The sequence below is a fragment of the Thunnus maccoyii genome, chromosome 4 (genome assembly GCF_910596095.1).
Source record: "Thunnus maccoyii chromosome 4, fThuMac1.1, whole genome shotgun sequence".
Taxonomy (NCBI): domain Eukaryota; kingdom Metazoa; phylum Chordata; class Actinopteri; order Scombriformes; family Scombridae; genus Thunnus; species Thunnus maccoyii.
In genome coordinates this window covers 15,675,836-15,702,624 of record NC_056536.1, presented here as the reverse complement: position 1 = coordinate 15,702,624, position 26,789 = coordinate 15,675,836, and the positions used below count along the sequence as shown (strand labels likewise).

Sequence of the window (26,789 nt, the reverse complement as noted above, 5' to 3'; positions counted from 1 at the left end):
TTTTCTTCTTCTTCTTTTTTTTTCCACATCTCTGCCTCAGGAGGTATTTTGAAAACACAGCCTTGAAGCAGGATTTTAAAATGCAGGGGAGGATTGCCTTCTGTACGAACCCAGAAGGATGAAGAAGATTCAGTGAAAGCTTCACAGGATTTCATTTAAAAATAAATTTTTATGGAGCAGATCAAGCCGTGATGGTCTTATGCTTTGTTAGCATCATAATTCGCTTCTTGAGGTAAATGAGAGATTTTTCATTTACAGTAGGTGGCTGTTCAAGCTTGATGCTGCATTTTCTCTCTGACAGTAATTCGTTGTACCAGCACTCTATTTCTAGCTCTCGTCTGGCCTTGTCGAGTGTCCTTATGACAGAGTGCCACCTCCTGGTCAAGAATATTTTTTGGTGTGTTTGATTGAAACTGAGCAGTGCCAGGAGGACTCGCAGTTGAGCTGGCTCTCAGATGGAGGGCACCAAGGTTACATCTGGTTCCTTCATTAAGCTTCTCCCACAGGTCCTGATAGCCAGTTCAGCATTCATTTACTTTTATTTGAAATCTTTTGAATGCAGCTGCAAAGACCCCACTTGGCTCCTTGAAAGAAACTAATTAATATCCTTGAGACATATCTAGAATTAGATCATGGAACTGGGATAAAAGAGCCAAAACAAAAGCAGCACTGCAAGCACTTTCACGCTGGATTTAATACATTGTTGCACATAATGACAAATTTAGCCACATGGTACATTGTGTTCAGACATAAAATGAATTCCTAAGATTATCAAATTCAGTCACAGTGCAGATTTAAGCACCACATTACAAGCAATTGTAATGTGGTGCTTAGAAGGAAGTGGATAAACTAGAGTTACTTGCAGGATACTGCACTTCAAAAGAATGCCCGGTCAAATTTTCAAGATAGTATATCATCTATTTTCATCATAAACAACATTATCATCATTATCATTCTACATTTGTGAACATAAACAAAGTTTGAGATTATCTCAAAGAGATGATACAGGTATGATCCAGAAAATGTTCCCAAATCCACATAAGATAACTCCACACTGTCACTGTGCTCAAAATGTTGTTTCTGTTTTGAAGAGACCCACACATGAACTGTAATATAATATACCTGCTGGTCAAACAGACAGTTTGAGGTTTTTTTATTGCTTAATTTCTCAGGCATTTTAAATGTGTTTTTTATGGTAAAAAATGCTGTGCTTGAGATAATGTTATGCCAGCTGTATTGCTGTCCTCTGCAGTGACACAAGAGGAGTCATCAACAGATGTATAACCACTAACAGTAATGTCAGGGTTCAAGTTGTTTTGCTGCATTGCAGGAAAATGACAGTGTGTGCACAACGATCTAGGTTTTTTTGTCCTGAAGGGAAATGTTGCATTTATCTTTGGCCATGTGGGTTCAAACTCCGGCAACCACACATACGGCAACAGAGCGCTCAAACCACAGTAAACACACATCAAAAGGAGGATAATTGCCTGCCTCAACAAGTCTGAACCAAAGTGTGCAGAGGCAGCTGAAGTGCTGAGCCTGACTCACTTCCCGCCCGCTATCAGCTGCTTGTCCTTTATCAGGAAGGGGAAATTCCCATCCCTTTTCCCATTTTCTGAAGTGGTGGTTTTAAAAACCTGTTGACTGGAGTTTACTATACATGACCTCTCTTGATACACATCTTGCTTAGGTCACAGCCTACAATAGCCAAACAACATGCCAATCTGTAATAAACCCTTTTTTTGTTTTGGTTTACAGGCTGGTTCCTTGTGACAGATTTGGAAAACAACTCTTTAAAAAAGTAATGAAGTCGTTGCTCCATGTAGAGTTAAAAAGTAATAATAATATTCAGTGCAATCAGTGCTCCCATTGTGGTTCATGCTGTAATTCCCTGTGGCTGTGCTTTGGATGGCAGAGGAGGGCACGCCCATAAAGGTCACTGCTTATGACTGGCAGTAATTAGCTTTTAACAGTGGTGGTGAGAGATGGCTGTCCATAAAGTGAACCAGCTCCGCCTGCCTGGACTTGCTCTGGCAGCCCACGCCTCAACAGACGCAGTCTGCCCTCATGTGTTGCTCTCATCCAAACCCGCCTGCTGCTTTTTAGTGATGTTATATAATTATACGATCTCATTCAAATTGTCTACGGTATCACTCAAAATGATATCTCCCCAGGGCGCCCTGGTGGCCTAGGGGTTATGCCGCCGACCATGAACCACAATGACCCTGGTTTGCTTCCAAGCAGGGACTTTTGTTACATGTCATCTCTGACTCCTCTCGTTTTCTGTCATCTCTCTGCTGTCACTATCTAATAAAGACAAAACATTTCCAAAAAAAATCTTCCTCAATTAATTCTGTCATAAAATTTTCCTATTCTGACACAGGTGTGAGCCATGTACACATCTAAGCCACAAATGTCGTTGAGCCCACAAATGACTCAACAAACCATAGACAATGTCAGAATCACTTATGCATCCCTACGCAGTTAGTGTGAAACATCAGTACACATGGATCCTGTTGATTTTAGGATGTGGTCATATCCTGTTTTACTCAATGATACCAATGTGTCCCAATCCTGTGGAGTACCTGAGTAGAAGCAGAAGAAATGTGCATTTCTGGTCTGTGGTGGCATCCAAACACTCTGCGCCAGAGCAAAGGCAAAGAAAACAGTGTTAAGGAGCAATAGTTTATATGACATGCATATTCTAACAGCTTTGATCAACTTGACATTGCACTGTGCTTTGATCCTTTGCAGTGCGGTGGAACTTAATTTCCTCATATCAGATCTAGAATAGTCGTCGTCTGTTAATGTGATCCAGATGAAGTCTTTGGACTGATTCACATGTTCAAGAGTATCTGATGGACTCCACTGTTATCTACATTTAGTTTTGTTCGTTTATCTAGTTTTGTAACAGCAATTTTTATGTCTCATAATCTTTACATCAGATTATTACACTGTTAGAGTGAAATGGTGTGGGAACAAGTGTTAGCACAGTAAGCAAAACATATTCCCAGAGGTGACTAAAAGTGTTTGGTGAAGCAGAAGTAACTCTTGTCTGCTGTTCAAGGGAGATATGAGTCAAAGCTGTTCAGTGTTGTGCTCCTATGGTCCCATTCAGATGACTGTACACAACTTTATGGCACTTGTTTTTCAAGTTTGTTTGCGGAATTATTTCTGTCAAATTTATCACGCTGACTCATGACTTATTACAGACAAGCTGTTACATGAATGACACTTGAGGGCACCACATGGTTTCTGCTCTGGTGATTGCTTGGCGATCAGTTTTGGATGTGTCATTTATTTTGTTTGTTGTGCTCGGAGGATCTTTGAGTGCCAATTCCACCCACAAGCACACATGATATTCATATAATATTCATATATATATCAAATTGAAAGGGGTTACAATAAATCAGGGATGATACATTAAGCATGCTGTTCATTACAGTTTTGGTTTCATTGTTATTGTAATGACGAAGTGAACAGAAATAAAATGACGGAAACAGGAGAATTTTGTGGAAAGCCAAAATAAACTGTAAAGGGAGTTTAGTGGAGCATAAAAACAGAACTATTCCCAGAATAACTGCAAGGCGCAGCAGATTCAGCAGGGCTTGGTAAAGTACCTGGACGTGGTGATGGGGTAACACTTCATCCACATCAAACACATTGAGGGTCCTGTGTGTTGCACAGTCTCTGTGTCCCACCACATCAACAAACCAATCCTTATAAAAAACAACACAGCTGAGGAAGGAAGCTGGCTGAAGAACCACATCAACTGTGACAGGAAGTGATTTCTGCATTATTACTGCCTGCTAGAAACATACCATAAGACTTGCTTTAACAAGGCAGTTTGGAACTAAACAGAGCGTGTAACAATTAAGGACAAAGTCAATTTTGTTGCTGTAAACTGTGGAACTGTAAACACTGTAGAATTTAGGCCAGATAAAGGAAATCAGGGCATGAAATACACTGAGTTTTAGTGGGAATACAGTGCTTGATATGTTAAGCTCCACACATGATCACCCTGAGCAATTGGTGACCTTAAAATGCCAACATGTTAACTATGTCTGGGACATGCCATAGATTAGGTTTTAGTTGTATTCTGCCTCTCTCTAAATTAGCAAAAAATAGAGGACAACTTTTTAACATTTCATCTCTGTCATTGCATGGTTAACCTAATTGGATCCCACTCACATGAGTTGTAAGGGTCTTTCTGCTCCACCATGATATTATCCAGCTCTCTGATGACGCAGTTAGCCACCTCATATGGTTAACATGATGTGTGCCAACAGGCTGTGTTGTGATTGAGGCCAATTTTCAGAAGAACGCAAGCCACGCAAAAATGTGTATTTTTGAAGGTTCTGTGCCAGACGTCTTTTTGGGGGCAAAGTGGCGAAACCAAATGAAATGTGGCATTTGTTAAAATGCATGGAGCCGTATTCATTAAGCCTTTGACGCCATGCAAAATCAGTGGCAGATGTTTTCAAAGAAGGCCTGGGGATCCTCCGAGGAGCCACATATAAACAGAAATAACCTTATGATTGTGTGTAAATGAGCATAAAAAACTGCATCAAATGAAAGAGAGCTGGTGCTGAGTGCTCTATTTGAAGCTGAATTCAGTTGCTTTAGTCTGAATGAAACATAATCCATGTGACCAAAAATATATACACAAAATGAATCTGTGTAATGTAACAGCACTCTGGCTGTTTTTCTTTTTGTATGTTTACCAGTTGTCTGAGAGGTATAAATGTTTATACCCACTGAAAAACACATTTTTCAGTCCAAGGGGAATAACATCACTCGGGTTTGCTGCTATAAATATTGTGTGAATAATGAGCATATAAAATTAAAGTCAGCAAAGGGCAACAAGCATCATTAAATGAAGGAAATTAACATTTTGAATCCCTCTCTACACCAAATGTGTTATTGCTTGTCAGTATCATTGTCAAAATCTAGAGAGGTATGTGTGTTAAGGACCTAAAAATAGATTAAAATTTTATGGCATCTGTGCAGACATACTGATATAACCTTGCAAAAGACATGTGTTGTCATGGTGGCTGTTTTCTGTAGCAAAATCATAGCAAATGGGAATGGCATGAGAATAAAGAAGAAGTTCTCAATAAGGACTATTTGACAACATTTCTCATGCACGTCAACAATAAGTTAGAAAAGATGAGTGGTGATGATGAATGACGTTGGTGTCAAAATGAATGAAGCATTGACCGCACCAGGAAACCACAGATTTAATTATGAGGCAGAATTTCTTCCTCTTCATTAGGTAATTATAAGTTGCAGGTGCTTCAAATAGTCCTTACCAAATAAGGCAAGTTGATTGACCATCTTACAGAGGATGTGCAAGGTCTGTCTGATTTTCTGCCATTGTTACAAATTACCGGCCTTGTAGCCACATGATATGATCTGAAAAATAATGACACTATAGATCTTCGTTAAAGGAGCTTGGAAGTTGGACAAGCACTTTCCTCTCTACATGGAGTATTTTGACTTGTTGCGTTGTTTATTTTCCTGCATCTGAAAATATGGCAAAGCAACTATTTTGTTTGCACAGGAAGAAAAGCATGTCAGCAGTGCCCACTGAAAAGCCCCTCATCTGCAGCTTTAGCGGTTCACATGGGAACACAGTGAGTCATGATATGCTGGCTGAGACACATCCTTCCCCATAATACCTTGATAGTCACATAACCCAATATATCAACATATACAAGGCATACTCGTGCTAGTGCACATAGTTGGAGCTCTCAAGATTACAGATTAGCCAACACACATGTTGTTCTTTAGAATTAAAAGTAAAGACTTCTTTGTTGTTTTGGTTTTTGTTGTTTTTTTTTACACATGGCTCAACCTGTCTGTTGATGTAACTGACATGTGCAAGAGAGATCGAGGAGTAAGATCCTCTGTAGGAAAAAAACAGAAACAGTGATGGTGCAATACTCATTACCAAATGAGACATACAAATGATTGCCAATAAAATAGGTCATTTGAGGATGAAGCCACTTGAGATGTTGCATCTGCAACTGTGTGAAGTGATGATGCAGCACGTAGTTCCCCAAAATCTGACCAAGTGTGTTGTAATATTACAATAAATCAAATGTGTGGGAAATTCTTAATCAACTTAACCCTCTGCCATCCTTAAAGTTTTTCCTACTTTTCTATAAGAATGTTTTGGTTTGACCTAGTTTGACATGTTAATCAGTATCCAACTTTAGCTAAGAGGAAAAAGATTTCTATTAATAAAAAAAGTGGAACCAAACTGAAACACCACTTTGAGCATAGAAGAGTCTGGCTGGGTCCCATGATGAGTCTGTTGTAATCAGATAAAGATACAAAAACATGTCAAGAAGAGCTTTTCCTGTTTATTAAAAGGCTGAGTGAGTCCAGAATTATTATCAGGACAATGACAATGTACACCGAGCATCTAACGATTGTGATTCTGCGCTTTTTTGTTTTTTCCTTAACATTTTTATATCAGTTTTATATGTGAATTTTTCTATAATAGAAGCTTCAAGAGCTTTCAATGTAATTTGCTTCAGGTAGCATGTGTTACTTTAATAACATAATGTGAATACAACCATAATAATTTGCTGTAATTAGTCTTATCCACCACTGCCATGGTTCACCCAATACCACACCTATGCAACTTGAAATATCTCCAAAAAATCCCCCCAAAAAACCAATTAGTTAATTACTCATTAGTTCTTATATAAAGCTAAATGTGGATATTTTGGAAATTCCCCACATACATAGAACCAATGCACTCTGTTAAGACGTAAGTGGGAGGGTTGAGGTTAGTAGTAGGCAGGACGAGGTTAAGTGACTAAGACGTTACATTGCATAAATACATGCTCCACCGAGGGCACAGAGCAGAGAGACAACAAGACCTACCAGTCAAAACAACGAGGGAAGCCAACTCTGAAAGAGAAACACTGTTGATTTTCCCCAGAGAAACGTTTTACTTTTTTTTTTTGTCTAACTGAGCTCTTGTTCATTGCAAAGATCTTAGTATTTTTTTTTGTTGCACTTTCCAGCAACCTAGGTCTCATCATGAGATACTGTGCTTTAGTTGTGTGTTTAGTTTTGGGGATAAGCGTGCAGGATGGATGGAGTGCTCCCGTTAAGTCCATCTCGGTTATCTTCCCAGGAGACATCCTCAAAAACCTGACTGATACGGAGCTGGCAGAAGTGAGTAGCAGATGGTTCATTTTGTCTTGATAGACTGAAATTCCCAAAACAGTGCGCTATCAAGCTGTGCGGGGAAGTAATTACCTGAACAGAGATCCCTATCATGATGTTGATGAAAAGAAAAATATTTACATCTCAAATTAAGCTAAATGAGGCTGTCACAAAATCATCAGGACAGAATTGTATTTATTGTCCAAACAAAAGTTTACTTTTTCGGATTTACCGAGCACTAACACCCACTCTACCATGCTCATTGCATGATATTATAATCTACCTGGACTCATTCCTGTAATTTGTCTTGTTCTCCTCCAGAATTATCTGAAGAGGTTTGGCTACATGGAAACATTGCAGCGCAGTGGCTTCCAGTCTATGGTATCCACTGCCAAAGCTCTGAAGAGGATGCAGAGGCAGATGGGGTTGGAAGAGACTGGAGAGTTGGATAAGTCTACCCTGGAGGCCATGAAACGACCTCGCTGTGGGGTTCCTGATGTAGGCAACTACAAAACATTTGATGGAGACCTTAAATGGGACCATAACGATATCACTTATAGGTGAGTAGAGAGAAAGAATTGAGTACAGGAGTTGAGGATATTAAAATGATTGTGCTTTGTAAAGAAAGTATCTTTGCTGACGTTGTCAGTTATTTGTCTTAAAGCAGAATATCGCTCTGCTCTTCTCCACAGGATCATTAACTATTCTCCAGACATGGAGAGCTCTCTGATTGATGACGCCTTTGCCAGAGCCTTCAAGGTGTGGAATGAAGTGACCCCTTTAACCTTCACCCGCCTCTTTGAAGGGACAGCTGACATCATGATTTCATTTGGAAGAGCTGGTATGTGTCATTTTATCCAGTGTGATCATATTAATATTACATACTTGAAAGGTAATTTTGCACTAAACTCAAATCTAAAATAGAAGACTGATGTAAAAATTCATTTTCTATTCAGACCACGGAGACCCATATCCATTTGATGGTAAGGACGGCCTTCTGGCCCATGCTTATCCCCCTGGTGAGGGTGTGCAGGGAGACGCCCACTTTGATGATGATGAACACTGGACTCTGGGAAGAGGATCAGGTAATTTGAACTTCCACCATCAACAATTCATGTATAGTTGTCCCCCCCTAGTGCTCTCTTTATAAATTGCAGTAAATGATGTTTATATTTTCCTGTCTCTGAAGCTGTGAAGACTCGCTATGGGAATGCGGATGGTGCATTGTGCCACTTCCCCTTCACTTTCGAGGGCAAATCCTACACTACCTGTACCACAGACGGCCGTGAGGACAACCTGCCATGGTGCGCCACCACAGCTGACTACAGCAGAGACAAGAAATTCGGCTTCTGCCCAAGTGAACGTAAGCCTGACAATTTATTCTCCAAAGCATATTATAGATCAGAGGTCAGCCAGAGGAGGGCATCTGCTTTTGTGACATGCTGACTTGCTCCACTCGCTCATCCTTGCCCCTAATTCTCACCCTGACAGTTCTGTACACATTTGGAGGAAACGCCAACGGAGCTGAGTGCGTCTTCCCCTTCATCTTCCAGGGGGAGGAATATGACAGCTGTACCACTGAGGGCCGCACTGACGGCTACCGCTGGTGTGCCACCACAAGTAACTTTGACAAGGATGTGAAATATGGATTCTGTCCCAGTCGTGGTGAGTGGCAGGAACTGCAATGCATAAACAATGTGGAGTGTTGCTGCAATAGCTTGTTTTCTTACTGTTTTTGTTATGTCTTTGTTTTGGCAGACACTGCTGTAACCGGTGGAAATTCAGAGGGAGAGCCCTGCCATTTCCCTTTCGTGTTCCTGGGTAAAGAGTATGACTCCTGCACTAGTGAGGGACGAGGAGATGGCAAGTTGTGGTGCAGTACCACCGACAACTACGATAAGAACAAGAAATGGGGCTTCTGTCCTGACCAGGGTGGGTAATAAGAGAACAACTAGAATAGGTAGAGCAGGGAAAATGCTATAAATTTGTATTTACCCTTATCATTAATTAATATTCTATACATGTTGCAGGTTACAGCCTCTTCCTGGTGGCTGCCCATGAGTTTGGACATGCCCTCGGCCTGGATCACTCCAACATCAGAGAGGCTCTCATGTACCCCATGTACTCCTATGTGGAAAACCTCTCCCTGCATCCAGATGACATTGAAGGCATTCAGTATCTCTATGGTATGGCCAAGACAAAACTACCTACTGCTGTTTACTAGTAACTCCATCATGCAAAATGTTTAAATTTCCAGCTGCTCAACAATTTCTCTCTACCAACAATGTATTTTCTGCAGGACCCAAAACAGGCCCTGATCCCACACCCCCTCAGCCCAACATCCCTACCACTACCCCCTACCCAGACCCTGATGAGACTGACCCTACAGAGGAACCTGAACCCACTGAAGACACCCCAGTGCCTGTGGATCCAAGCAAAGATGCCTGCAAGTTGACCAAATTCGACACCATCACTGAGATTAACAACGAACTACATTTCTTCAAGGACGGGTGAGCAAATTAGTCTATGTTTTTTGTAACAGAAGTAAGAATGACAACATAAACAACAAGCAGCAGTGTTCATGTGTTAATGATATATTTTGGTCATCAGACATTTCTGGAAGATGTCCAGCAGCAGTGGAGATCTCAAGGGACCGTTCTCTGTTTCTGCGAGGTGGCCAGCTCTGCCAGCTGTCATTGACTCTGCCTTTGAAGACATTCTGACCAAAAAACTGTACTTCTTCTCAGGTAATGAAGCTTAACACAGTGTATAAGGGACCAGCAACACAAAAGCCAAAAGTGCTGACGACCTGACGAGTTTTCATTGTCTTTCTACAGGGTCCCGATTCTGGGTGTACACAGGACAGAGTGTTCTGGGTCCCCGCAGCGTAGAAAAGCTCGGCCTCCCCAGCAACATTCAGAGGGTGGAGGGAGCACTGCAGAGGGGGAAAGGCAAAGTGCTGCTCTTCAGTGGGGAGAACTTCTGGAGGTGAGTTAAAATTATACTTTCAACTTGAGCAATGCCATTAACCCCAGTCTCCACTGTTGTCAGTTAACCTGACTGTTAAAATAAACTCTTTTTGTGTCTGATCAAAACAGGCTTGATGTGAAGGCCCAGAAAATCGACAATGGGTACCCTCGATACATAGATGTGGTCTTTGGTGGCGTCCCCACCGATAGTCATGATGTATTCCAGTACAAAGGTAAATACACTTGTCAATTACAAATATTCTTTAAAGTATCATAAACAAAATCGATCCTCATTTTGCATTCTATTGTTTTAATTTCAACATTTTCTGCTTCAGGTCACATTTACTTCTGCCGGGACCGCTTCTACTGGCGTATGAATTCCCGCAGACAGGTGGATCGTGTTGGTTATGTGAAATACGATCTCCTCAACTGCTCAGATTCCTCAAGGGTGCGCTACTAAGGAGATGAGCATGCAATGATGAGCCGGAAGTCGTCTGTAACGTGGGGACACCTTTCTCTCTCCTGCGCAAGTGTCAGGGATTGTCGATCAGTATTTGTGTATACCGCCTGTTGTATGATGTGTGTGCTTTCCGGGATGTCAATACTTGGTCATCATTGATGTAACATAAAAATAATTCAAAGACCCAGTACAGGAAAGCAAATTGTGGACTTTGGCACTGCCCTGCCCTCACTCTGATAATCTGTGAAAATATAGGTTAAGGTGGCCTAAAATTTGAGACCCTAACCACAATTTAAATATTTTCTCTTAAAAGCTGTCTGGATCAGAATCCAGATTTGCTGAATAGTTTCTATATGTCTGACAGGTTCAGACTTTTAACAGTATTGGATTATTTTGGTATTTATAGCAATATCTAATATTATTTTTGTGTTCTTAAGCTTGTTTGTTTTGTATATGTGTGTATTTCTGAAAATGGCTTCAAAGCCAATTACTTGCACTGGACGACAATGCATGTCTCCTCACTGAAATTATTTATGAAACTTATGTTTAGTATTAAAGTTTTAACTTTCAATGCAATAAACATTCTGTGAAAATGACCTACAACCGCCAACTGTCTCAATCATTTACTTAATATTTGTTAATGTGACATACACAATGACTTTCTGACAGTACTATCAAGCCTGCACCCTCTACCATTCAACATTTGAATCCATGTTCCCACAGCAGCAAAAACATACTATAAGCACCAGCCTATTACTGTACAGATGATCTAAATCTGAAACTGACCTCAGTTTCATGAAACAATGTTTTTTGTTGGTTTGTTTTCTTTTTCAACTTTATTGACTCAAACAACAGTAAGACATTAACAAGTATGAAGAACAAAAAGAGGGAACAACCTGCCAGGGAATTCAGTTATATAGACATTAAAAAAAATCAAATTTAAAAAAACATTCATGAAGGGATTGTGCAAGAAGCTTTTTACATTGAATAAAAGCAAAATAATAGCAGGAGGAAATAATAAATAAATGGGTACAGATTAATAATTAAGTAACATTAGTCTATAATTTCACGTTTCAAATATTGTTTGGGTCTTTGTTGCTTTTCTATTTTTCAGCTTGACTAGAGAATTGTAATAGAGCATAACATCAATTAGAAATAAGATAAAGTTTGGTTTTCTATTGGTCCACTTCATTTTATGTATATGGAATTTGCCAGAAAATTATAAACAGTTGGATTAAAAAGCCGACATTCTTGTCCATTGAGTTTTCAAAATGAATTAAAATATCACTACCAGTGACGGACTCAGACTGTCTGAGGCGCAGGGATGAAAAAATATAAAGGGCACCTCATACATTCAATGGGCCCCATCTGCAGAGAACAATGATGCATGTTTGGTACGAACGCTACATCCTTAACTGAGATTATAGCTGGAGTGCAGGACTTTTGTCTCCCCCCTCTGGCAGTGAGAGTAAAGGGAGACGTTTGGCTGTGATTGCCTGACACAGGCATGCAGCACGCTCTCATGTGCACCCAGAATGACTTGCACTCAGAGGGGGCCGGTAAAAACGGATGTGTTTTGATGATCCACCAACCCAAAAACATATTTTTCTGACAGACCACCGGCCCACCAGGATTTGTCCCAGTATGCCCGTACACCACTGGCTGTAACCTACTGCTGCAGCTGTAAAACGGTGGTTAAATTGTTTTGAGCGTGACACAACCCCCGTGAAAAGACTCATTTCATTATCAGAATTTGATCCATTTGGTCCGATAACATTTGAAAAGTCTAGAAGAGCTGCACAATTAACGACCAAATGGCCAGTGCGGGAATGTCGTGCCAGACATGAGATTAAAAACTGTGAAAAACAGAGATATTTATCTGGCGGTGATAGGCTTAAATCAGTTTTGTGTGAACTTGTTTAGCAAGGGCTTGAATGTAATGGACGTTCATTTATGTATAAAAGTTCCGCACTGCAGGTTTAACATTTTATAGGGTAATTCAGAATATACTCTTCATGCACCATACATTGCACCCTATAGGGCACCTTTAGGACACTGTTTTTTGTTCATTAAAAGGGCACTCATTATGGCATCATGTTTTCTCACACGTGGGGGCACCCTAGAGGGCACTTAATTGTGTTTGGCTTTTTTTTCATTGACAGGGCAACCAATTCTTCACCTCAGTATGTTAGACTTGGGGGCACCCTAAATGGCACTTTTACCTTTTTTATTTTGTTTTCTCACTACAAGGGCACCCACACAGATCCTCCAGTTCACCCCATTATAACAGCAACTCATAAGGCAGTACATTACATCCTCTTAATTTAAAGGGCATATCATGTTTTCTCACTTGCGGGGGCACTTTACAGGATACTATCACATTTTGTTCAACTGAAAGGGCACCAATAACAGCACTTAATTTCTGACTGTTACATATAGAGGCCCTCTATAGGGCTTTTCATCCTGATTTATCCATACACTTTTGCATATCATTTAAAAGAAATTGCAATACATATAACGGAAAAATAAGACCACGGAAATCACATGAATAATTAACATTCAGTTTAAACTGTTCCAGACCCTGCTTTACAGGATATATTCTGTGTAAAATGTTAAATAATACCGCTTTCATTTTACTGATAAAATAATATTTGTTTGATATTCTCCATCGGCCTTTTTACAAGGGCTCTAAGTAGCTGCGTATCAATCCGCATCAAAATACGTAATACGCCTTCCTCTAAAAACAATAGTCCACTAAGTGTTTATAAACATCGCATTTAGCGAAATCTGGTGCAACATAAAATGACCAAACATATCATTAAACACAAACTGTTTAAATCATTAAATGTATCAATAATATGCATAACGATCCAGCTTTTAACAAAAAATAATAAATAAGATCCGGTTGCTCGGACAGGAAGCAAAGGAGATACTCATGGCGCCCGACTAGAAAGAAGCAACAATTATCCGTTACTAATTTCTGAGCTGTTTAGCGCCTCTACGTTAAAGGATACCTTTCGACTCGCTAATATACGGTAAGAAAAAATAGCGGTGATTCTAGTGGCGGAGGAGGAAAACATTTTCATTTTCTTCAGGGAGAGCATTTGGGCGGTCTGCGGCAGCTCAGGCCCTCGAGGTCCCCAGTAGAGCTCTCAGAGTGCCTGATTGTAAAAGACGCCTGGCGGAAAATGGCGCCGCGGAGCAGGCAGGATTAAGGGCAGCTAGGCCCCTTAAAACCATTAACGTATGTTGAGCTGGAGGCTGCAACAACACTCGACATGTCGACTTTGTTTGACCGATCGCACTTCTTCAGTCAATAGCGTTAGTCTACTCAACCACGCAAACTAACATCTGTGAATTATAGACATTTAAATGTGTTTTACAGCCTCGTCAAACACCATAGTAACGCTGATTAGCCTGCTAGCAGCAGCTAACGTTAGCACCAGCTGGCATCAAGTTTCTCAATAACTCCAGTGCTGAGCAGAGCTGTTGTTAGTTTGCAAGTAATGTCGGGGGCAAAACGTGAGCTGCGTGTCCCCCCAGAACAGTGACACTGAATTCACACTAATGTTAACGTCCTTGAGAGAAAAACATTTAATGTAGACAGACATGAAAGCCATTGGTTAAAACCTAACAAAACGAGTAGCGTCCAAGTTTTCCTGAAATAAACAATGTTCTTGAAATGACCACAAATCACTAATCAACATTGTTTTCTGAAATCGGTACGGTTAAATGTATAAAATCCTTTAGAGCAAAAGACCTGCATTTAAAGCCCAACGCTAGACATTTCACGAATGAACTCGCTCAGCGATCAGATGAAGAAAGTTTAAAGTGTCAGCTTCCTAAAACTAAGGTTCAAGTGTACCTTAGTAGATTAACTTTATTACTTTACACTTCTGGACAGTGACACTGCTCTGCAAGCTTTTTCAAACATTGTGTCCATGTCCTCTTCCTTTTGTATGAAGGAGTTTACACTCCTACAAACCCATTATCCTTACAACATAATCTATATATAAGACTTCATAAGGATACACACTAAATATAAACTGTGTGACCTTGAAAACAGGGAAATCAGAGCTGAAAAACTCAAAAGTGATTTGCCAGTTTGTTGCCCATCTGTCAAGCATTGATGACAGATCAGAATCAGAGCCAGGTTTATTGCCAAGTATATTTACACATACAAGGAATTTCTACTGGTGTTGTGGTGCATAACAGTCAAAAATATACATAGTATAAAAAAGAAAGAAATTCACCACAAAACTATGTAAAATATATTCGAAGTGACAAGCTGCTACAGGTTTAAATTTTCTAAATTGAAGATAATGAAATGTACAAAATATTGACCAGGAATGTGCAAATGTTCATAGTGTAAACAGTAAATGCAGTATGTAGTTAACAGTAATACAAGTTGTTTTAATGTAACACACTATGTTAGATCAAAGATCACAGATGTGCAATTATTAGATAATGAGATTTTATGTTAATATTACATGTAAAGTCCTTGGTTGGGATCGAGTCTGTGTCAGTGGGGATCCCAGGCCTTGTTGATGAGGCCAGCTGCAGACAGGAAGAAACCGATAATAGGCAAGATACAATATTTTCTACACCTCAATAGCCTTAAGAAAAATAATACTACTGTACGTAGCAAGGCTTCTCTAGATTAGTTCTATTAAAAGAACACCAACACCTGTAGGCTGTATACTTTATCACAGTTGCAGTGGTTGGACAAACTGTTTCTGTCTTTCTGTCCAGGGTATCTTTAGGCCATGAAGCTCTTAAATCTTAAGTTATTCCATACTTTGTTGTTTATTTAGCGACAACTTAGCCAGGACTATAAAATATCTTAAATCTTGCAAACACTCTGACATTGCTGACAAACAGAGATAGCAAGCAAGAACCCTAGGAGAGCAATCTGTGTTAAACTACAGTTATGTTCAAGGCATTGGCACAAAAGTCAGAGTTTATATTGAGTGGCATGTTTCACATTTTTGTTGTGGACAGTTATGGATTCGGAGGAGAATGAGGTGGAGAGCAGCAGTGATGCTGGGCCCGCAGGGATGGAGGAGCCGTCTGAAAGTGGCATGGGTATGGAGTCATCAGAGGCCATGTCTGCAGACAGCAGTGATGCTGCAGCCTCTCATGCACAGGCCCCAGAGTCTGACTGCCATGTGGGACAGAGTTCAGAGGGACTTGTGGTAAGTTTTTTTTTTTTTAAATGATCATATGTACGATGTACATGTGCAGGAGAAAATGGAGATATATGGAAAGCAACAAAAACTGATATAGTAATTAGGCTTTTTTCATTAAAAAAAATCTTAATATCACCATAATGTTCTTTTCCCTGGCAAGGTGTTCATCCCAGAAACCAGCTCCAGTACAGACGTCAGAGTTTCATCAGTCCACCTCCCAGACTCCTCCTCAGTGGCCCAGTCCACCAGCGTGTCCAGCGTCTCCACAGTGACTCAGTCAGTGCTGGTGTCTGAGTCAGCCCAAGTGCTGGTCCACTCCAGCGCTGTGTCTGAAGGAGCCATGATGGTTTCTGACTCAACTGCCTCTACCTCGTCAGACCTGGGGTCTGCCATAGACAAGATCATTGAGTCCACCATCGGCCCTGACATCATGAATGGTATCTCCATTGATACTCCACTCTCTGTTATGTCATAGGTTATAAGTTAAAGTAGCAATAAAGTAAAATGAAGTAGCAGATATCTGATCCTGTTTACTGCTCTTCTATTAGGTTGCATAGCTGTGACCAGTGCAGAAGATGGGGGGGCAGAAACAACCCAGTATCTGATATTACAAGGACCAGATGATGGTAAGTGTGCTATTTTTACTGCTAACACATTAATTCTTTAACCTGTTTTGATACATTATTACATTTAATGAGATTTATGTACGTTTACATACAACAGAAACAGTATACTGAATACTCTGGTGTGACATTATTTCATAACAGATAAAAGATTTAAACTATATGTAAACTTGATAGAAATATATACAGCACCAGCTTCATTCTTGTCTCCTTATTTTTACATAAATTGTGTATAATCTATGTGTATAATCCATCTATATGTATTTTTCCACTATAGGTGCTCCTATGGTAGCCCAGATGTCATCTTCAGCCCTGTCCGATCGTATAGCCATAGAAGCTCTTGCTGAGGGCCCCACATCGACGTGTCTAGACCAGGGAGACCTGCAAGGCAACCTGGAGCCTGACCAACCCGACGATCAGCCTGGACACTCGGGTTACCCAGAGGACAGCAGCAGTCAGCCTGACCAGCCCCAGCACTCCCACCCCTCCCAGTACATGGATTGCAGTGCAGATGGCCCAGACCAAACAGGGGAGTCCTCATCTTCGTATGTGGAGTGTTCAGGCGAGGAACCCGACCAGACACGTTCCCAGTCAGGCTTCCCCGACTACAGCGGGGATAACAGTGACCAGGACCTGCCTGGATACGTGGAATGCAGCGGGGCAGATTCAAACCCGATCAGCCGAGGTCACTATGTGGTGGAGTGCAGCGCTGGGTATCTGGAGTGCGCTGTGGACGATGGAGAGCAGCCGCATCATTCACGCAGTTACATTGACAGTAGTGCAGATCACAGGACCCAGACAAGTCGGCAGTATGTGGCCGAGTATGGTGGGGATTGTGTAGCAGCTGCAGACTCTGAACAACCAGGTTGTTCTCAGTACCAAGCAAGGGACGATGATGAGGATGACGACGAGCAGAACCAGGATCCAGATCAGCCGCAGCACTCTCAACAGCAACCCCAGCACTCCTGTTACATGGAGAGCAGCAATGGCCCAGAGGCTTCTCTCTATGCCGATGACAGCTCCTCATCAGACCACCCTCTGGCAGACACGGCAGGCTCAGGTGGGCTTCCTGAGGCACTGGAGTGCAGCGAGAGCCAGCCTGGGCCCTACATCAGCAGCAGTGGGACATACACCTCCAATCCAGAGCCTGAGTTGGCCCCACAGTGCTCACCCAGCCAAGAGGAGCCGCAGGGCTCCCAGGGGCCTCAGGATGAAGCTGGTTTGGTCAGGGAGATGGAGACATCAACAGTGGCAGAAGGCTCTGGAGACCGACCACCAAACCTTGCTGAGTTGGAGGAGATGATGGAAGTAGTGATTGTACAGCAGTTCAAGTGTAAGATGTGTCCATATAAGAGTGCCTCCAAAGACACACTCATTAACCACATGAGAGACAAACACTTCAAACCTGCAGGTGAGTGCGATGGTCAATTGTGCATTGCAGAGATTTATCACTTGGCCTGTTAATTGTCTAACATTTTTCTTCTTGATGTTGGTTGTTCAGGGGATATGCCAAAGAAGCGTAAACGTGGACGGCCTCCTAAAAGTGAGACGCTGGCACGTCGCCAGGCAGAGAGGGAGGAAGCTGAAAAGAAGAAGGCAGCAAAGGTGAAGGCTGCTGAGCCCCAGCAAGCAGAAGAGGAGGAGGACGATATTGTGGATGCTGGTGCTATTGATGATCCTGAAGGTCAGTGTGGTGTTTTCATTGAACCCACAAGTAGTTAATTCATGAACATTCAAACTTTTTTGAGTTACTAAATCAGCTGATCATTTCCTTAGTCACAGGATAAGAATCATGTTCACTCATCCCTGGTGCCGCTCTTATGTTTTATCCCCAGAGGATAGTGACTACAACCCGACAGAAGAGGATTGCAAAGGAAGACCACCAGCCCTTCTGAAAAAACCCACTCCTCCTATCTCCTCCTCCTCCTCTCATGGACGTCCTCGGCGTAAGGTTGGGCGTCCGAGGAAGTACAGCCTTTTGGAAGAAGGCTACAGCAACAAAGGTAAGTTTTCAGTTTTGACAGAGCAAAACAAAAATAAGACTAATAAGCACACGCTACAAACCTTACACTTTAGATTGCTGTTTTCATTCTTCTTCTTTGTTTGTTACAGAAGCAGAGAGTATAGCTAAGAAGCCCAGGGTTAGTGCGGATGCAAGTGCACCTGAAGAGGCAAGCTCCTCTGGGTTAGGAAACGGTCCTGCTATGGTGACTGATGGAGACACAGCAGAGGCAGCAATAAGCCAATCAGACTCTGAGAACAAAGACCCCTCGTCCAATTCACAGCCAGAGGAGGAGTTCTTCCCAAGAAAACGAGGCCGACCCTCCAAACGCTTCCTTCGCAAGAAGTATAAGAAGTATATAAATCGAAAGTAAGTATCAAATTTAATAAATAAAGTTGTGTGACAGATAGTATTACGTAGTTCTCACAACAAGCTCATTGCTTCTTTCTTTTCATCATCTGCCAGCCGGTACTATAAATCCCTCAAACCGCTTCTGAGACCTCACAATTGCTGGATCTGTGGCTCACGCTTCCTCACGCAAGAAGATTTGCGCTTCCATGTAGACTCTCATGAAGGCAATGACCCAGAGCTCTTCAAGTGCCTCCAGTGCAACTATCGCTGCAAGCGCTGGTCATCTCTCAAGGTCAGTTACAATATAAAAGGTCACATCACTCAGGTTAACCTCAGTTTACATGCATGTCTGCACAGTGTCCTAAAACTCTTGCGGGCTGTTTCAGGAACACATGTTCAATCATGAGGGCACTAAGCCTTTCAAGTGTGAAGAGTGTGATTACACAAGTGTCTACAGGAAGGATGTTATTCGCCATTCAGCGGTCCACAGCAAAGAGAAGTAAGTCCCTCAGACAACATACCAACACAATAAGTGATTCCTAATACACAACACGTTTTGCAGGGTTGCAGATATTGTCACTGATTTTTTTTTTCTTTTTGATCCACCAGGAAAAGAAAGATAGAGTTGGTAAGATTTTAAATTTTTCCATAATTTAATGCCAGATAAAAATCTAATTAGCATGCCATAATAATGTTTCTGTTTTTGCTCTGTTTTTGGGCCTCTTGATCAGTCAACTATGTGACTTTCTTGCTGATTCCTGCAGGTACCAAAGGTGTCAGAGTTCCCTTGCCCTGTGTGTCACAGAGTTTACCCCATGCAGAAGAGACTGACTCAGCACATGAAGACGCACAGCTCAGAGAAACCACATATGTGTGATAAGGTCAGAAAACAAAGATTTTACATTTCAACAGCATCATTTCAAATATGAGAGAACATTTGAATATTATAGCACATAATATTTAATAACAATTACAAGTGACCTACCACTGCGTTTGAGAAGTGACAACCAATGGGGAGATGATATAGATTTCCTTTTGAAAGCTCTTTAAAGGTCAACTGTCATAATGATTTTGTGGCATGGTTGTTGTTTATTAAAATAAAGGATGCATGTTGCATGCTTCTTTTATTTCCCCTTCTTTCTTTGAATGCATAATTTGCCAAGAAAAAAACATGTTTTTATGGACTTTTAAATCCACTTTTATGTCGTCACAAAATCTTACTGATGATGCTTTTCTGTCTTTGCAGTGTGGCAAATCCTTCAAGAAGCGGTACACATTCAAAATGCACCTACTCACCCACATCCAGAGTCTTGGAGAAAGCAAGTCAGTATTAAAAACTTTTATTCCACCTCTCATTTTGGTTTGCTTTCATGTGGCTATCAGCACAGTATGTATTTTAAAAACATGGATAAAACAGAATAGTCTGGTTAGCGATTTGAGCTACAATATGTGTTAATGAATCAACATTGTTCATTTGGTTTGGTGTTAGTAATGATGACATCATCATAATGAATAACTCTGGGGTGTGTGTGTGCCAGGTTCAAGTGTGAGTTTTGTGATTACACTTGTGACAACAAGAAGCTGCTGCTCAACCATCAGCTGTCCCACACCAACGATCGGCCCTTCAAGTGTGACTACTGTAAATACTCCACTTCTAAAGAGGAATTCCTGGTGTCCCATCTCGCCATCAAACACACAGGTCAGTGTGGCAGGAAGGCTTTCTTATCACATTTTCATGTTCACCTTATTAATGTAATGGTGTATAATATCTATTAACACTGTTATAAATGTGTGTTCTCTACAGGAGAGAAACCTTTCTCCTGTGATATGTGTCACTTCATGACGAAGCACAGGAAGAACCTGCGTCTACACGTGCAGTGTCGCCATCCTGAGGCATTTGAAGAGTGGTCTGTCACTCACCCCGAGGAGCCCATCAGGAGACGACGCAGACCCTTCTTCACCCTGCAGCAGATTGAGGAGCTCAAACAACAAAATGAAAACACGCAGGACTTGCAGAACACCATTGTGAGTGTGTTAAAGGATTATTGCATGTGTTTTAGGAGTTATTTATTTCAGGCCCAGTTTGGATTTAATTTTAACTTGTGTTATATTTTCTGGCATTTAGAAATGATTTAATGATGGAACTGTTTTTTCCACCCTCCTTCGTTAGGTTGCAGTGGATTCTGCGACACTACAAGCCATGCAGGGCATGGAAAATGCCTCAGTGTCCCAGGATGCATTGGGAAACACTACCATCATCTACGAACAAGGTCAGTGACAATTCCACAAGAGACATTTTTAATATTTTTGGTATGATCTGTCAACTGAAGTTTCCTGCATGTGCTCCTCAGCTGAATCTGGTGATCTATCCGCCCAGAATGCCCTGGACCTGCTGCTCAATATGAGCAATGCTCGGGAATTGGTTGGAAACTCTTTACAGGTTTGTGCTATTGCTCACCATAAAATTTCACTGTACATAAAAAGCAGCCAGAGATGACATGTATATGTTAAGTGTGCTGTCATTGTGGAAACAAATTGGTATATAAGTAGCTCATTTCTGCTCCTCAGGTTGCAGTGCTGAAATCAGGTGGAAGTGCTGAAGTCAAAGCTCTGGAAAACGGTACGTGGAGTGCAGTGACCGCAGCACCAGGCCAGGCCCAAAAGGTCGTGACCTTTCACGTGTCTGAGAATGGAGAGACGGTGTTACAAGAGGCCTACGAGGCAGCCACCTCTGAAACGGGAGAGCTCACCCAGATCGCCATTGAAACCTACGAGGGTGAAGGGGAATTCAGTGTGGTGGAGCAGGCCGCTGAAGAGATCCATAGTCCTGGATACAGGTAGCACACACTTAAATTTTCTCAAATTAGGAGTATGTCACACTGGGAAACGGTCACATGACTACTTCAGTTAGAATGAGATTGAATGTAGGATTTTTTATGGCCTTTATGATGTCTCAACAGTATCTAATGTTATAAAACATCTGTTTCTGCAGTAATGATGAGAGCAGTCCTTCTCAGGCTGTAGAAGTCTCCGGATCAGAGAACCTGAAAAGTGACAAGTACTATCTTACTTCAGCACTGCCTGATGGGGTTTTGCAGCAGGTGGAGGTAACTGTGAGAGATTTGTTGTTGGCATGTGAAGATCTGTCCACACTGAGTGTCCCTCTTCTCTGACAGTGTTGTTTATTTTCCATCAGCTGAGCAGTGAAGCTCCAGCTTCTCCCTCTGCAGTGAGCTCTCCCAGTCTCAGCACCAAGAGGTTCTCCTGCCGAATATGCATGGAGTCTTTCCACGGACGCTCTGACATGGAGAACCACAAGAGGGCGCACTTGGATCCCAACACCTTCAAGTGTCCCGATTGTGACTTCACCTCCACCTCCTGGCCCGAGGTCAAGGTGAGTCTCTCTTCAGCTGTGTACTCAACAGTGTTTGTAGATAAATGTTCTTAACCTGATGCGCCAGATGGTCTAAGAACCATCGAAGAAGTCATCTTTAGAAGCTGTTTGGAAAAGGGTGGGCACTTTCAAAAAAGTACTTGGCAGGTGATTGGATGCACCATCTGTCTATCAGGGGCTATCACTTCTTGCTGTTGTCACACCTAAACTACACCTGTAGCTGCCAGTAGTTCTAGGGCGCTGATTGGTCTGAACCACTGTTGGTTCAGCCACAAGCGCAGAACTTGAAGCCTGACAAGATGCCTGATCGTGTGATTGCGTGATCTCACAAATCCAGTTGCCTTGCAAGGCAAAAATATTCTACAAACACTGTAGTTCTGTAGTTATAGGTTCCTATAAATGAAAGGTTTCCTGCAGGGGGCAGTAATGACATGCATATTTAACAGCCCACAAATAACACTTAAAGATGCTGTTTTACATACGTAATTTTAGTGGCATTTTTATGTATTTCTAAGTCCATTTCTATTCGAGCTCTTCCTTCTGACCCTGATTGGTATCCTGTATTGTTTTAGGCTCACATGGGGCTACATTCCTACCTGCGCCCTCACAAGTGTCCCAACTGCAGCTTTGCCTCCAAGAACAAGAAAGACCTGCGTCGACACATGATGACCCACACTAATGAAAAGCCCTTTTCTTGCAAACTTTGTGGACAAAGGTCAGAAAAAGTATTTGAATCACACAAAACTTGTCATTACTTATAACTAAGCACCTTTATGCAATATATATGTGTGCATTGGGCCACAAAGTGGTATTGAACTACCAGTGTTGATGGTTTTCTGTCCAATATCTCAGGTTTAATCGTAACGGCCATCTGAAGTTCCACATGGAGCGCCTCCACAATCAGGATCACCCCACTCGCAAGAGCCGTACTGCTGCAACGCCCCAGCAGACCATCATAGTCAACAGTGATGAGGAAGCTCTGGCTACACTACAGTGTAAGGAACACAACATAACACACACACAAGACTCTGAGCTGAGTTTGTGCTGAAAAAATGAAGATTAATGGGTCAAAACATGTTTAAGGTTAGGGCTGGGTGATATGACCAAAATCTCATATCCTGATATAGGCCATTTCATATCCCGGTAACGATACATATCCCGATATAGCACACTTTAATTAATGAATAAACAGTTGGTCCGTGCCCTCCGTCTCCCCCTGTCGGCGTAAAGCCGCCTCCATGTGTGCTTTTACAGCATGCAGGTGTTCTGGATTCAGAGGCGTGACAGAAATGAGACATATCAGAGCTGTAAACTCTGCCATGGGGGAGAAAAAGACGAGAGAAAAAGAGAGAGAGAGCAGCTGTGGTCAAGTGAGCTAGAGAGTGAATGAAGAGAGGGAGCGCTGGTAGTGAGAAAGCCGGTGAATCAGATCAATAAAACGTTTTCTGATTGTTTCACAGCGGTTACGTTCTAAAGCACAAACATGTCCACACCCCCACACACCTCCGTTTAACCCTGCGGCTGTACTCCGCACCACCTGATGGTCTGAATACGAGCTAAGGGGCTACAGAGAGCGGAGGAGAGTAGCGTGACCATAAATGACAGCAAAACGCAGCAGAGACTCTCACACACTTAGCTTAAATTAAAAGTGTGCACATAAATTTGGTAAATAACACAAATAAAGACAGTCTCTACCGTGTTTTGCTTTCATTTATGGTCCCCGTCTCGCTCCCTCTCTGCTCTTTCTCAGCCCCGCAGCAGTGACGACAACTAAACTCGTAATGTTACTGTAAGTGCAATAAAAGATTTCCGAGTAAAAAGCCAAGAAAAATAACTTATCAATGTAATCTGCGTAAAGGATGAACAGACTCCAAATGACGATAGAGCAAAATATGAAACGATAGACATTTTTCTCTCGTCACACGATATATATCGTCATATCTCACAGCCCTATTTTAGGTGATGAACAGATGCCAAATTAAGTGTAAAGCTAAATCAGAAAATGATCTAAAACTTTGTGTATGTCTGTGTGTGTGTAACAGCCCTGCAGGCGCATCAGACAGTCATCACTCCAGAGCGGTTGCAGGCCCTGGGACAGGAGCACATCATAGTAGCACAAGAACAAGCACTATCAGACCAGGTACGAGCCCTCATGCTAGACTAGACAACACTTCTACAAGAACATTTATGATCTCTCATCAGTTGTTTTTACATACAGTTTGTTGCCGCTGTGTGTTACATAACTACATTAATGCATTAATTTGTACATCCGTCAGGAGGAGGGAACATACATCCAGCAGATAACCACCATAGATGGACAGACGGTTCAGCACCTGATGACAGGAGACAATCAGGTGACCGAGGTATGAGCCATTTTGTAGATTTTACCACTTTGCTTTTTCATGTACATGGTGAAAATAGAATATCAGAGATAAAAATAAACACGCAGTCAGCTTCTTTTATTCTTTCTCAGCTGTCATCTCAAACCACTTGTCACATGTCCTGTTTCAGGTCCAGTATATCATCTCACAGGACGGAGTGCAGCACTTAATCCCTCAGGAGTATGTGGTCGTAGCTGATGGCAACCACATACAGGTAAGTGTATCTCCTCATAAGAATAACTGATGGATACATGCAGAATTTGAAGGTGATAATGTAATTATTCTAACTGTTTGTCAGATGCCAGATGGACAAATCATCCAGTATGAGCATGAAGGGGCCTTTTTGCAGGAGCAGCAGGTGAGGCAGATAACCTAAAACACTCAACAGTTAGAGAATGGGCTGGTTTTGAAAAAGCTCATTGCTTTTGTTATTTTTGTGTTTAGATTGCTGTAAGCCATGACGGTCAGATCCAGTACCTGCCTGTCAGCTCGGAGCAACAGATAGTGAATCCTGAAGATCTGGAGGCTGCTGCACACTCTGCTGTCACAGGTTCGCTCTTTTACGATTGCACTTCACTAGTTTTATTTGCAATTCTCAGCTACACTGTTATTTATAATCTATTTGCCAAAGTCACCATTCACCAAAGACCATTCTTGTGATTTTGCACAAGCTTTTTCTAAGGCGTACCACAAGATTTTTAATACAGTAATAAACAACCTTTTAGCTGTTAGTTTGCTTTCACTTTACTATGAAAATCTATCATATGAAAATAAGCTTGTACAGATTTTATAAATTGAACAAATGTATCATTTAGTTTTTGTCAAACTTGCATCAGTATAGCATGCTTACACAGTTGAGAAAATGTTCCTTGGTGGTGTGTTTCAGAATGCTCCCGAGTGTAAATTTTAGAGTCGCCTTCCAAAAAGTATTTCTTTTCATTTCAGAATCAGTTTTATTGGCTAAATACGTTTACACATACAAGGAATTTGACTCTTTCTAGTACTCACAGATTACAATGTTCAGGAAGATACACATGAACATACAACAAGGGCTGAACAAAGATAATTAAATGTGAACATGTCACTGTTATGTACAATTAAGTAGGTGCAGAAATAGATATATACATATAGATACAACAAATGGACAACAAATAATGTTTATGTACAGGTAAAACTGAAGTTATTTTGATGTAAATTTGAATTAAAAGGTTCCTGTTTGGCAGCTGACTCTGAAAAGGCTGATGCACCATCAAGGAGACAAGAACAGTTTAGATGCTGGCTGATTTTCACACTTAAGCAAAGAGAAAGGAAATAATAAAATTAATAGGAAATTAATCTAAACCTTTATGTGGTGGGTATACCCCATTTACAGATAACGGGCTGTCATGGACATGCAAAACAACAGATATGATCCTTTAAGCAACCAGCTCATGATCTTATCCATAACATTAACTATAAAATTACCATTATGAAAACTAATAGTAGCTACAGCAACCTGACAGCAAATCAAACTGGATGATCTTTGTTCTTGTAGCAGTAGCAGATGCAGCGATGGCGCAGACCCAGACAGTCTACACTGAAGCTACACCTGAACAGCTGGAGCAGCTGCAGCAGCAGGGCATCCACTATGATGTCATTACCTTCACCGATGAATAGATGGCTTCTCAAAGCCACCGGGGTACAAACCTGCACAAAGCAGGACCAACAAAAACCACTATGAGCTGACGAGCATCTTATTTAAGCATTCAAGATCAACAGTCTTTTTAAAATTCAGATTATTGCACCCATTGCTTCTAACTTCAATCATAGGGGCTGTGCATCAACGAGTTAATTTAAGCAAGGTGGGTCTGTTCTGTACTTATTGAAACTGATTCGTGTTTACGTGCCTCAACTGCTTTGATTTGCAAGACAATGTTATCAAAGAAAATGAATTGGCTCATATCATGTTTTAGAGAATATACAGAGCGTCCACATGAACATTTTAGTGGCTGAATGGAGTGAAATGAAAAGGGAGTGTTTATTTTTGATCTGTAATAAGATATGTTAATTGTTAGAATGCCACAACATTGTGTTTACTGAATATTAATATGTACATACCTTTTGCATTTGTCTTCTGTTCCATGATGGAAGATACGTTTTGATTTGGTGAATATGAAGTGTTTAATAAGCTGAAAGCTGACACCAAATAAATCACTTTGTCTATACTTTGTGTACATTCTCTGATGTGTCCAGAAA

General features: G+C 41.4%; 2 protein-coding genes across 7 annotated transcripts; both read left to right on the top strand.

Annotated features, from left to right (window-relative positions):
• Positions 1 to 5,524: 5,524 nt before the first annotated feature.
• On the top strand, positions 5,525 to 11,205 carry mmp9 (matrix metallopeptidase 9). Of its 3 annotated transcripts, XM_042409053.1 has the most exons (14): positions 5,525 to 5,636; positions 7,076 to 7,194; positions 7,507 to 7,745; positions 7,878 to 8,026; positions 8,142 to 8,270; positions 8,375 to 8,548; positions 8,677 to 8,850; positions 8,944 to 9,117; positions 9,216 to 9,371; positions 9,485 to 9,695; positions 9,796 to 9,932; positions 10,023 to 10,173; positions 10,284 to 10,387; positions 10,490 to 11,205. In XM_042409053.1, exons 3-14 carry the CDS (start codon positions 7,531 to 7,533, stop codon positions 10,612 to 10,614), a joined length of 1,899 nt encoding a protein of 632 aa, XP_042264987.1. In that variant the 5' UTR covers positions 5,525 to 5,636; positions 7,076 to 7,194; positions 7,507 to 7,530; the 3' UTR covers positions 10,615 to 11,205. The 3 variants fall into 3 exon arrangements, with proteins under 3 accessions (XP_042264987.1, XP_042264986.1, XP_042264985.1); XM_042409052.1 differs by lacking the exon at positions 5,525 to 5,636 and having other exon boundaries at positions 6,867 to 7,194; XM_042409051.1 differs by lacking the exon at positions 5,525 to 5,636 and having other exon boundaries at positions 6,867 to 7,194; positions 8,677 to 9,117.
• Positions 11,206 to 12,575: 1,370 nt separating this feature from the next.
• LOC121896117 (zinc finger protein 335-like) lies at positions 12,576 to 26,758 on the top strand. 4 transcript variants are annotated; one of them, XM_042409787.1, is made up of 29 exons: positions 13,850 to 13,935; positions 15,113 to 15,198; positions 15,616 to 15,809; positions 15,964 to 16,240; positions 16,352 to 16,429; positions 16,704 to 17,837; positions 17,928 to 18,110; positions 18,262 to 18,429; positions 18,539 to 18,797; positions 18,894 to 19,071; positions 19,166 to 19,278; positions 19,389 to 19,407; positions 19,544 to 19,660; positions 20,026 to 20,102; positions 20,318 to 20,478; positions 20,584 to 20,804; positions 20,950 to 21,049; positions 21,131 to 21,219; positions 21,348 to 21,616; positions 21,772 to 21,886; positions 21,976 to 22,173; positions 22,746 to 22,888; positions 23,026 to 23,168; positions 24,216 to 24,313; positions 24,450 to 24,536; positions 24,685 to 24,768; positions 24,853 to 24,912; positions 24,999 to 25,104; positions 26,089 to 26,758. In XM_042409787.1, the coding sequence occupies exons 2-29, from the start codon at positions 15,162 to 15,164 to the stop codon at positions 26,208 to 26,210; spliced, it is 4,830 nt and encodes a 1,609-aa protein (XP_042265721.1). In that variant the 5' UTR covers positions 13,850 to 13,935; positions 15,113 to 15,161; the 3' UTR covers positions 26,211 to 26,758. The 4 variants fall into 4 exon arrangements, with proteins under 4 accessions (XP_042265722.1, XP_042265725.1, XP_042265721.1 ...); XM_042409788.1 differs by lacking the exons at positions 13,850 to 13,935; positions 15,113 to 15,198 and adding an exon at positions 12,576 to 13,649; XM_042409791.1 differs by lacking the exon at positions 15,113 to 15,198 and having other exon boundaries at positions 13,757 to 13,858.
• Positions 26,759 to 26,789: the final 31 nt, after the last annotated feature.

Excerpts from the sequence above, each read along its gene's own strand:
- mmp9 (XM_042409051.1), top strand. The coding sequence starts at position 7,057 with ATGAGATACTGTGCTTTAGTTGTGTGTTTAGTTTTGGGGATAAGCGTG. Across the intron at positions 9,696-9,795 it reads CTACATTTCTTCAAGGACGG|ACATTTCTGGAAGATGTCCA; the intron begins GTGAGCAAATTA and ends TTTGGTCATCAG. Across the intron at positions 10,174-10,283 it reads AGTGGGGAGAACTTCTGGAG|GCTTGATGTGAAGGCCCAGA; the intron begins GTGAGTTAAAAT and ends TGATCAAAACAG.
- LOC121896117 (XM_042409787.1), top strand. The coding sequence starts at position 15,162 with ATGAGGCCAGCTGCAGACAGGAAGAAACCGATAATAG. Across the intron at positions 15,199-15,615 it reads CAGGAAGAAACCGATAATAG|TTATGGATTCGGAGGAGAAT; the intron begins GCAAGATACAAT and ends TGTTGTGGACAG. Across the intron at positions 24,769-24,852 it reads CTGATGGCAACCACATACAG|ATGCCAGATGGACAAATCAT; the intron begins GTAAGTGTATCT and ends ACTGTTTGTCAG.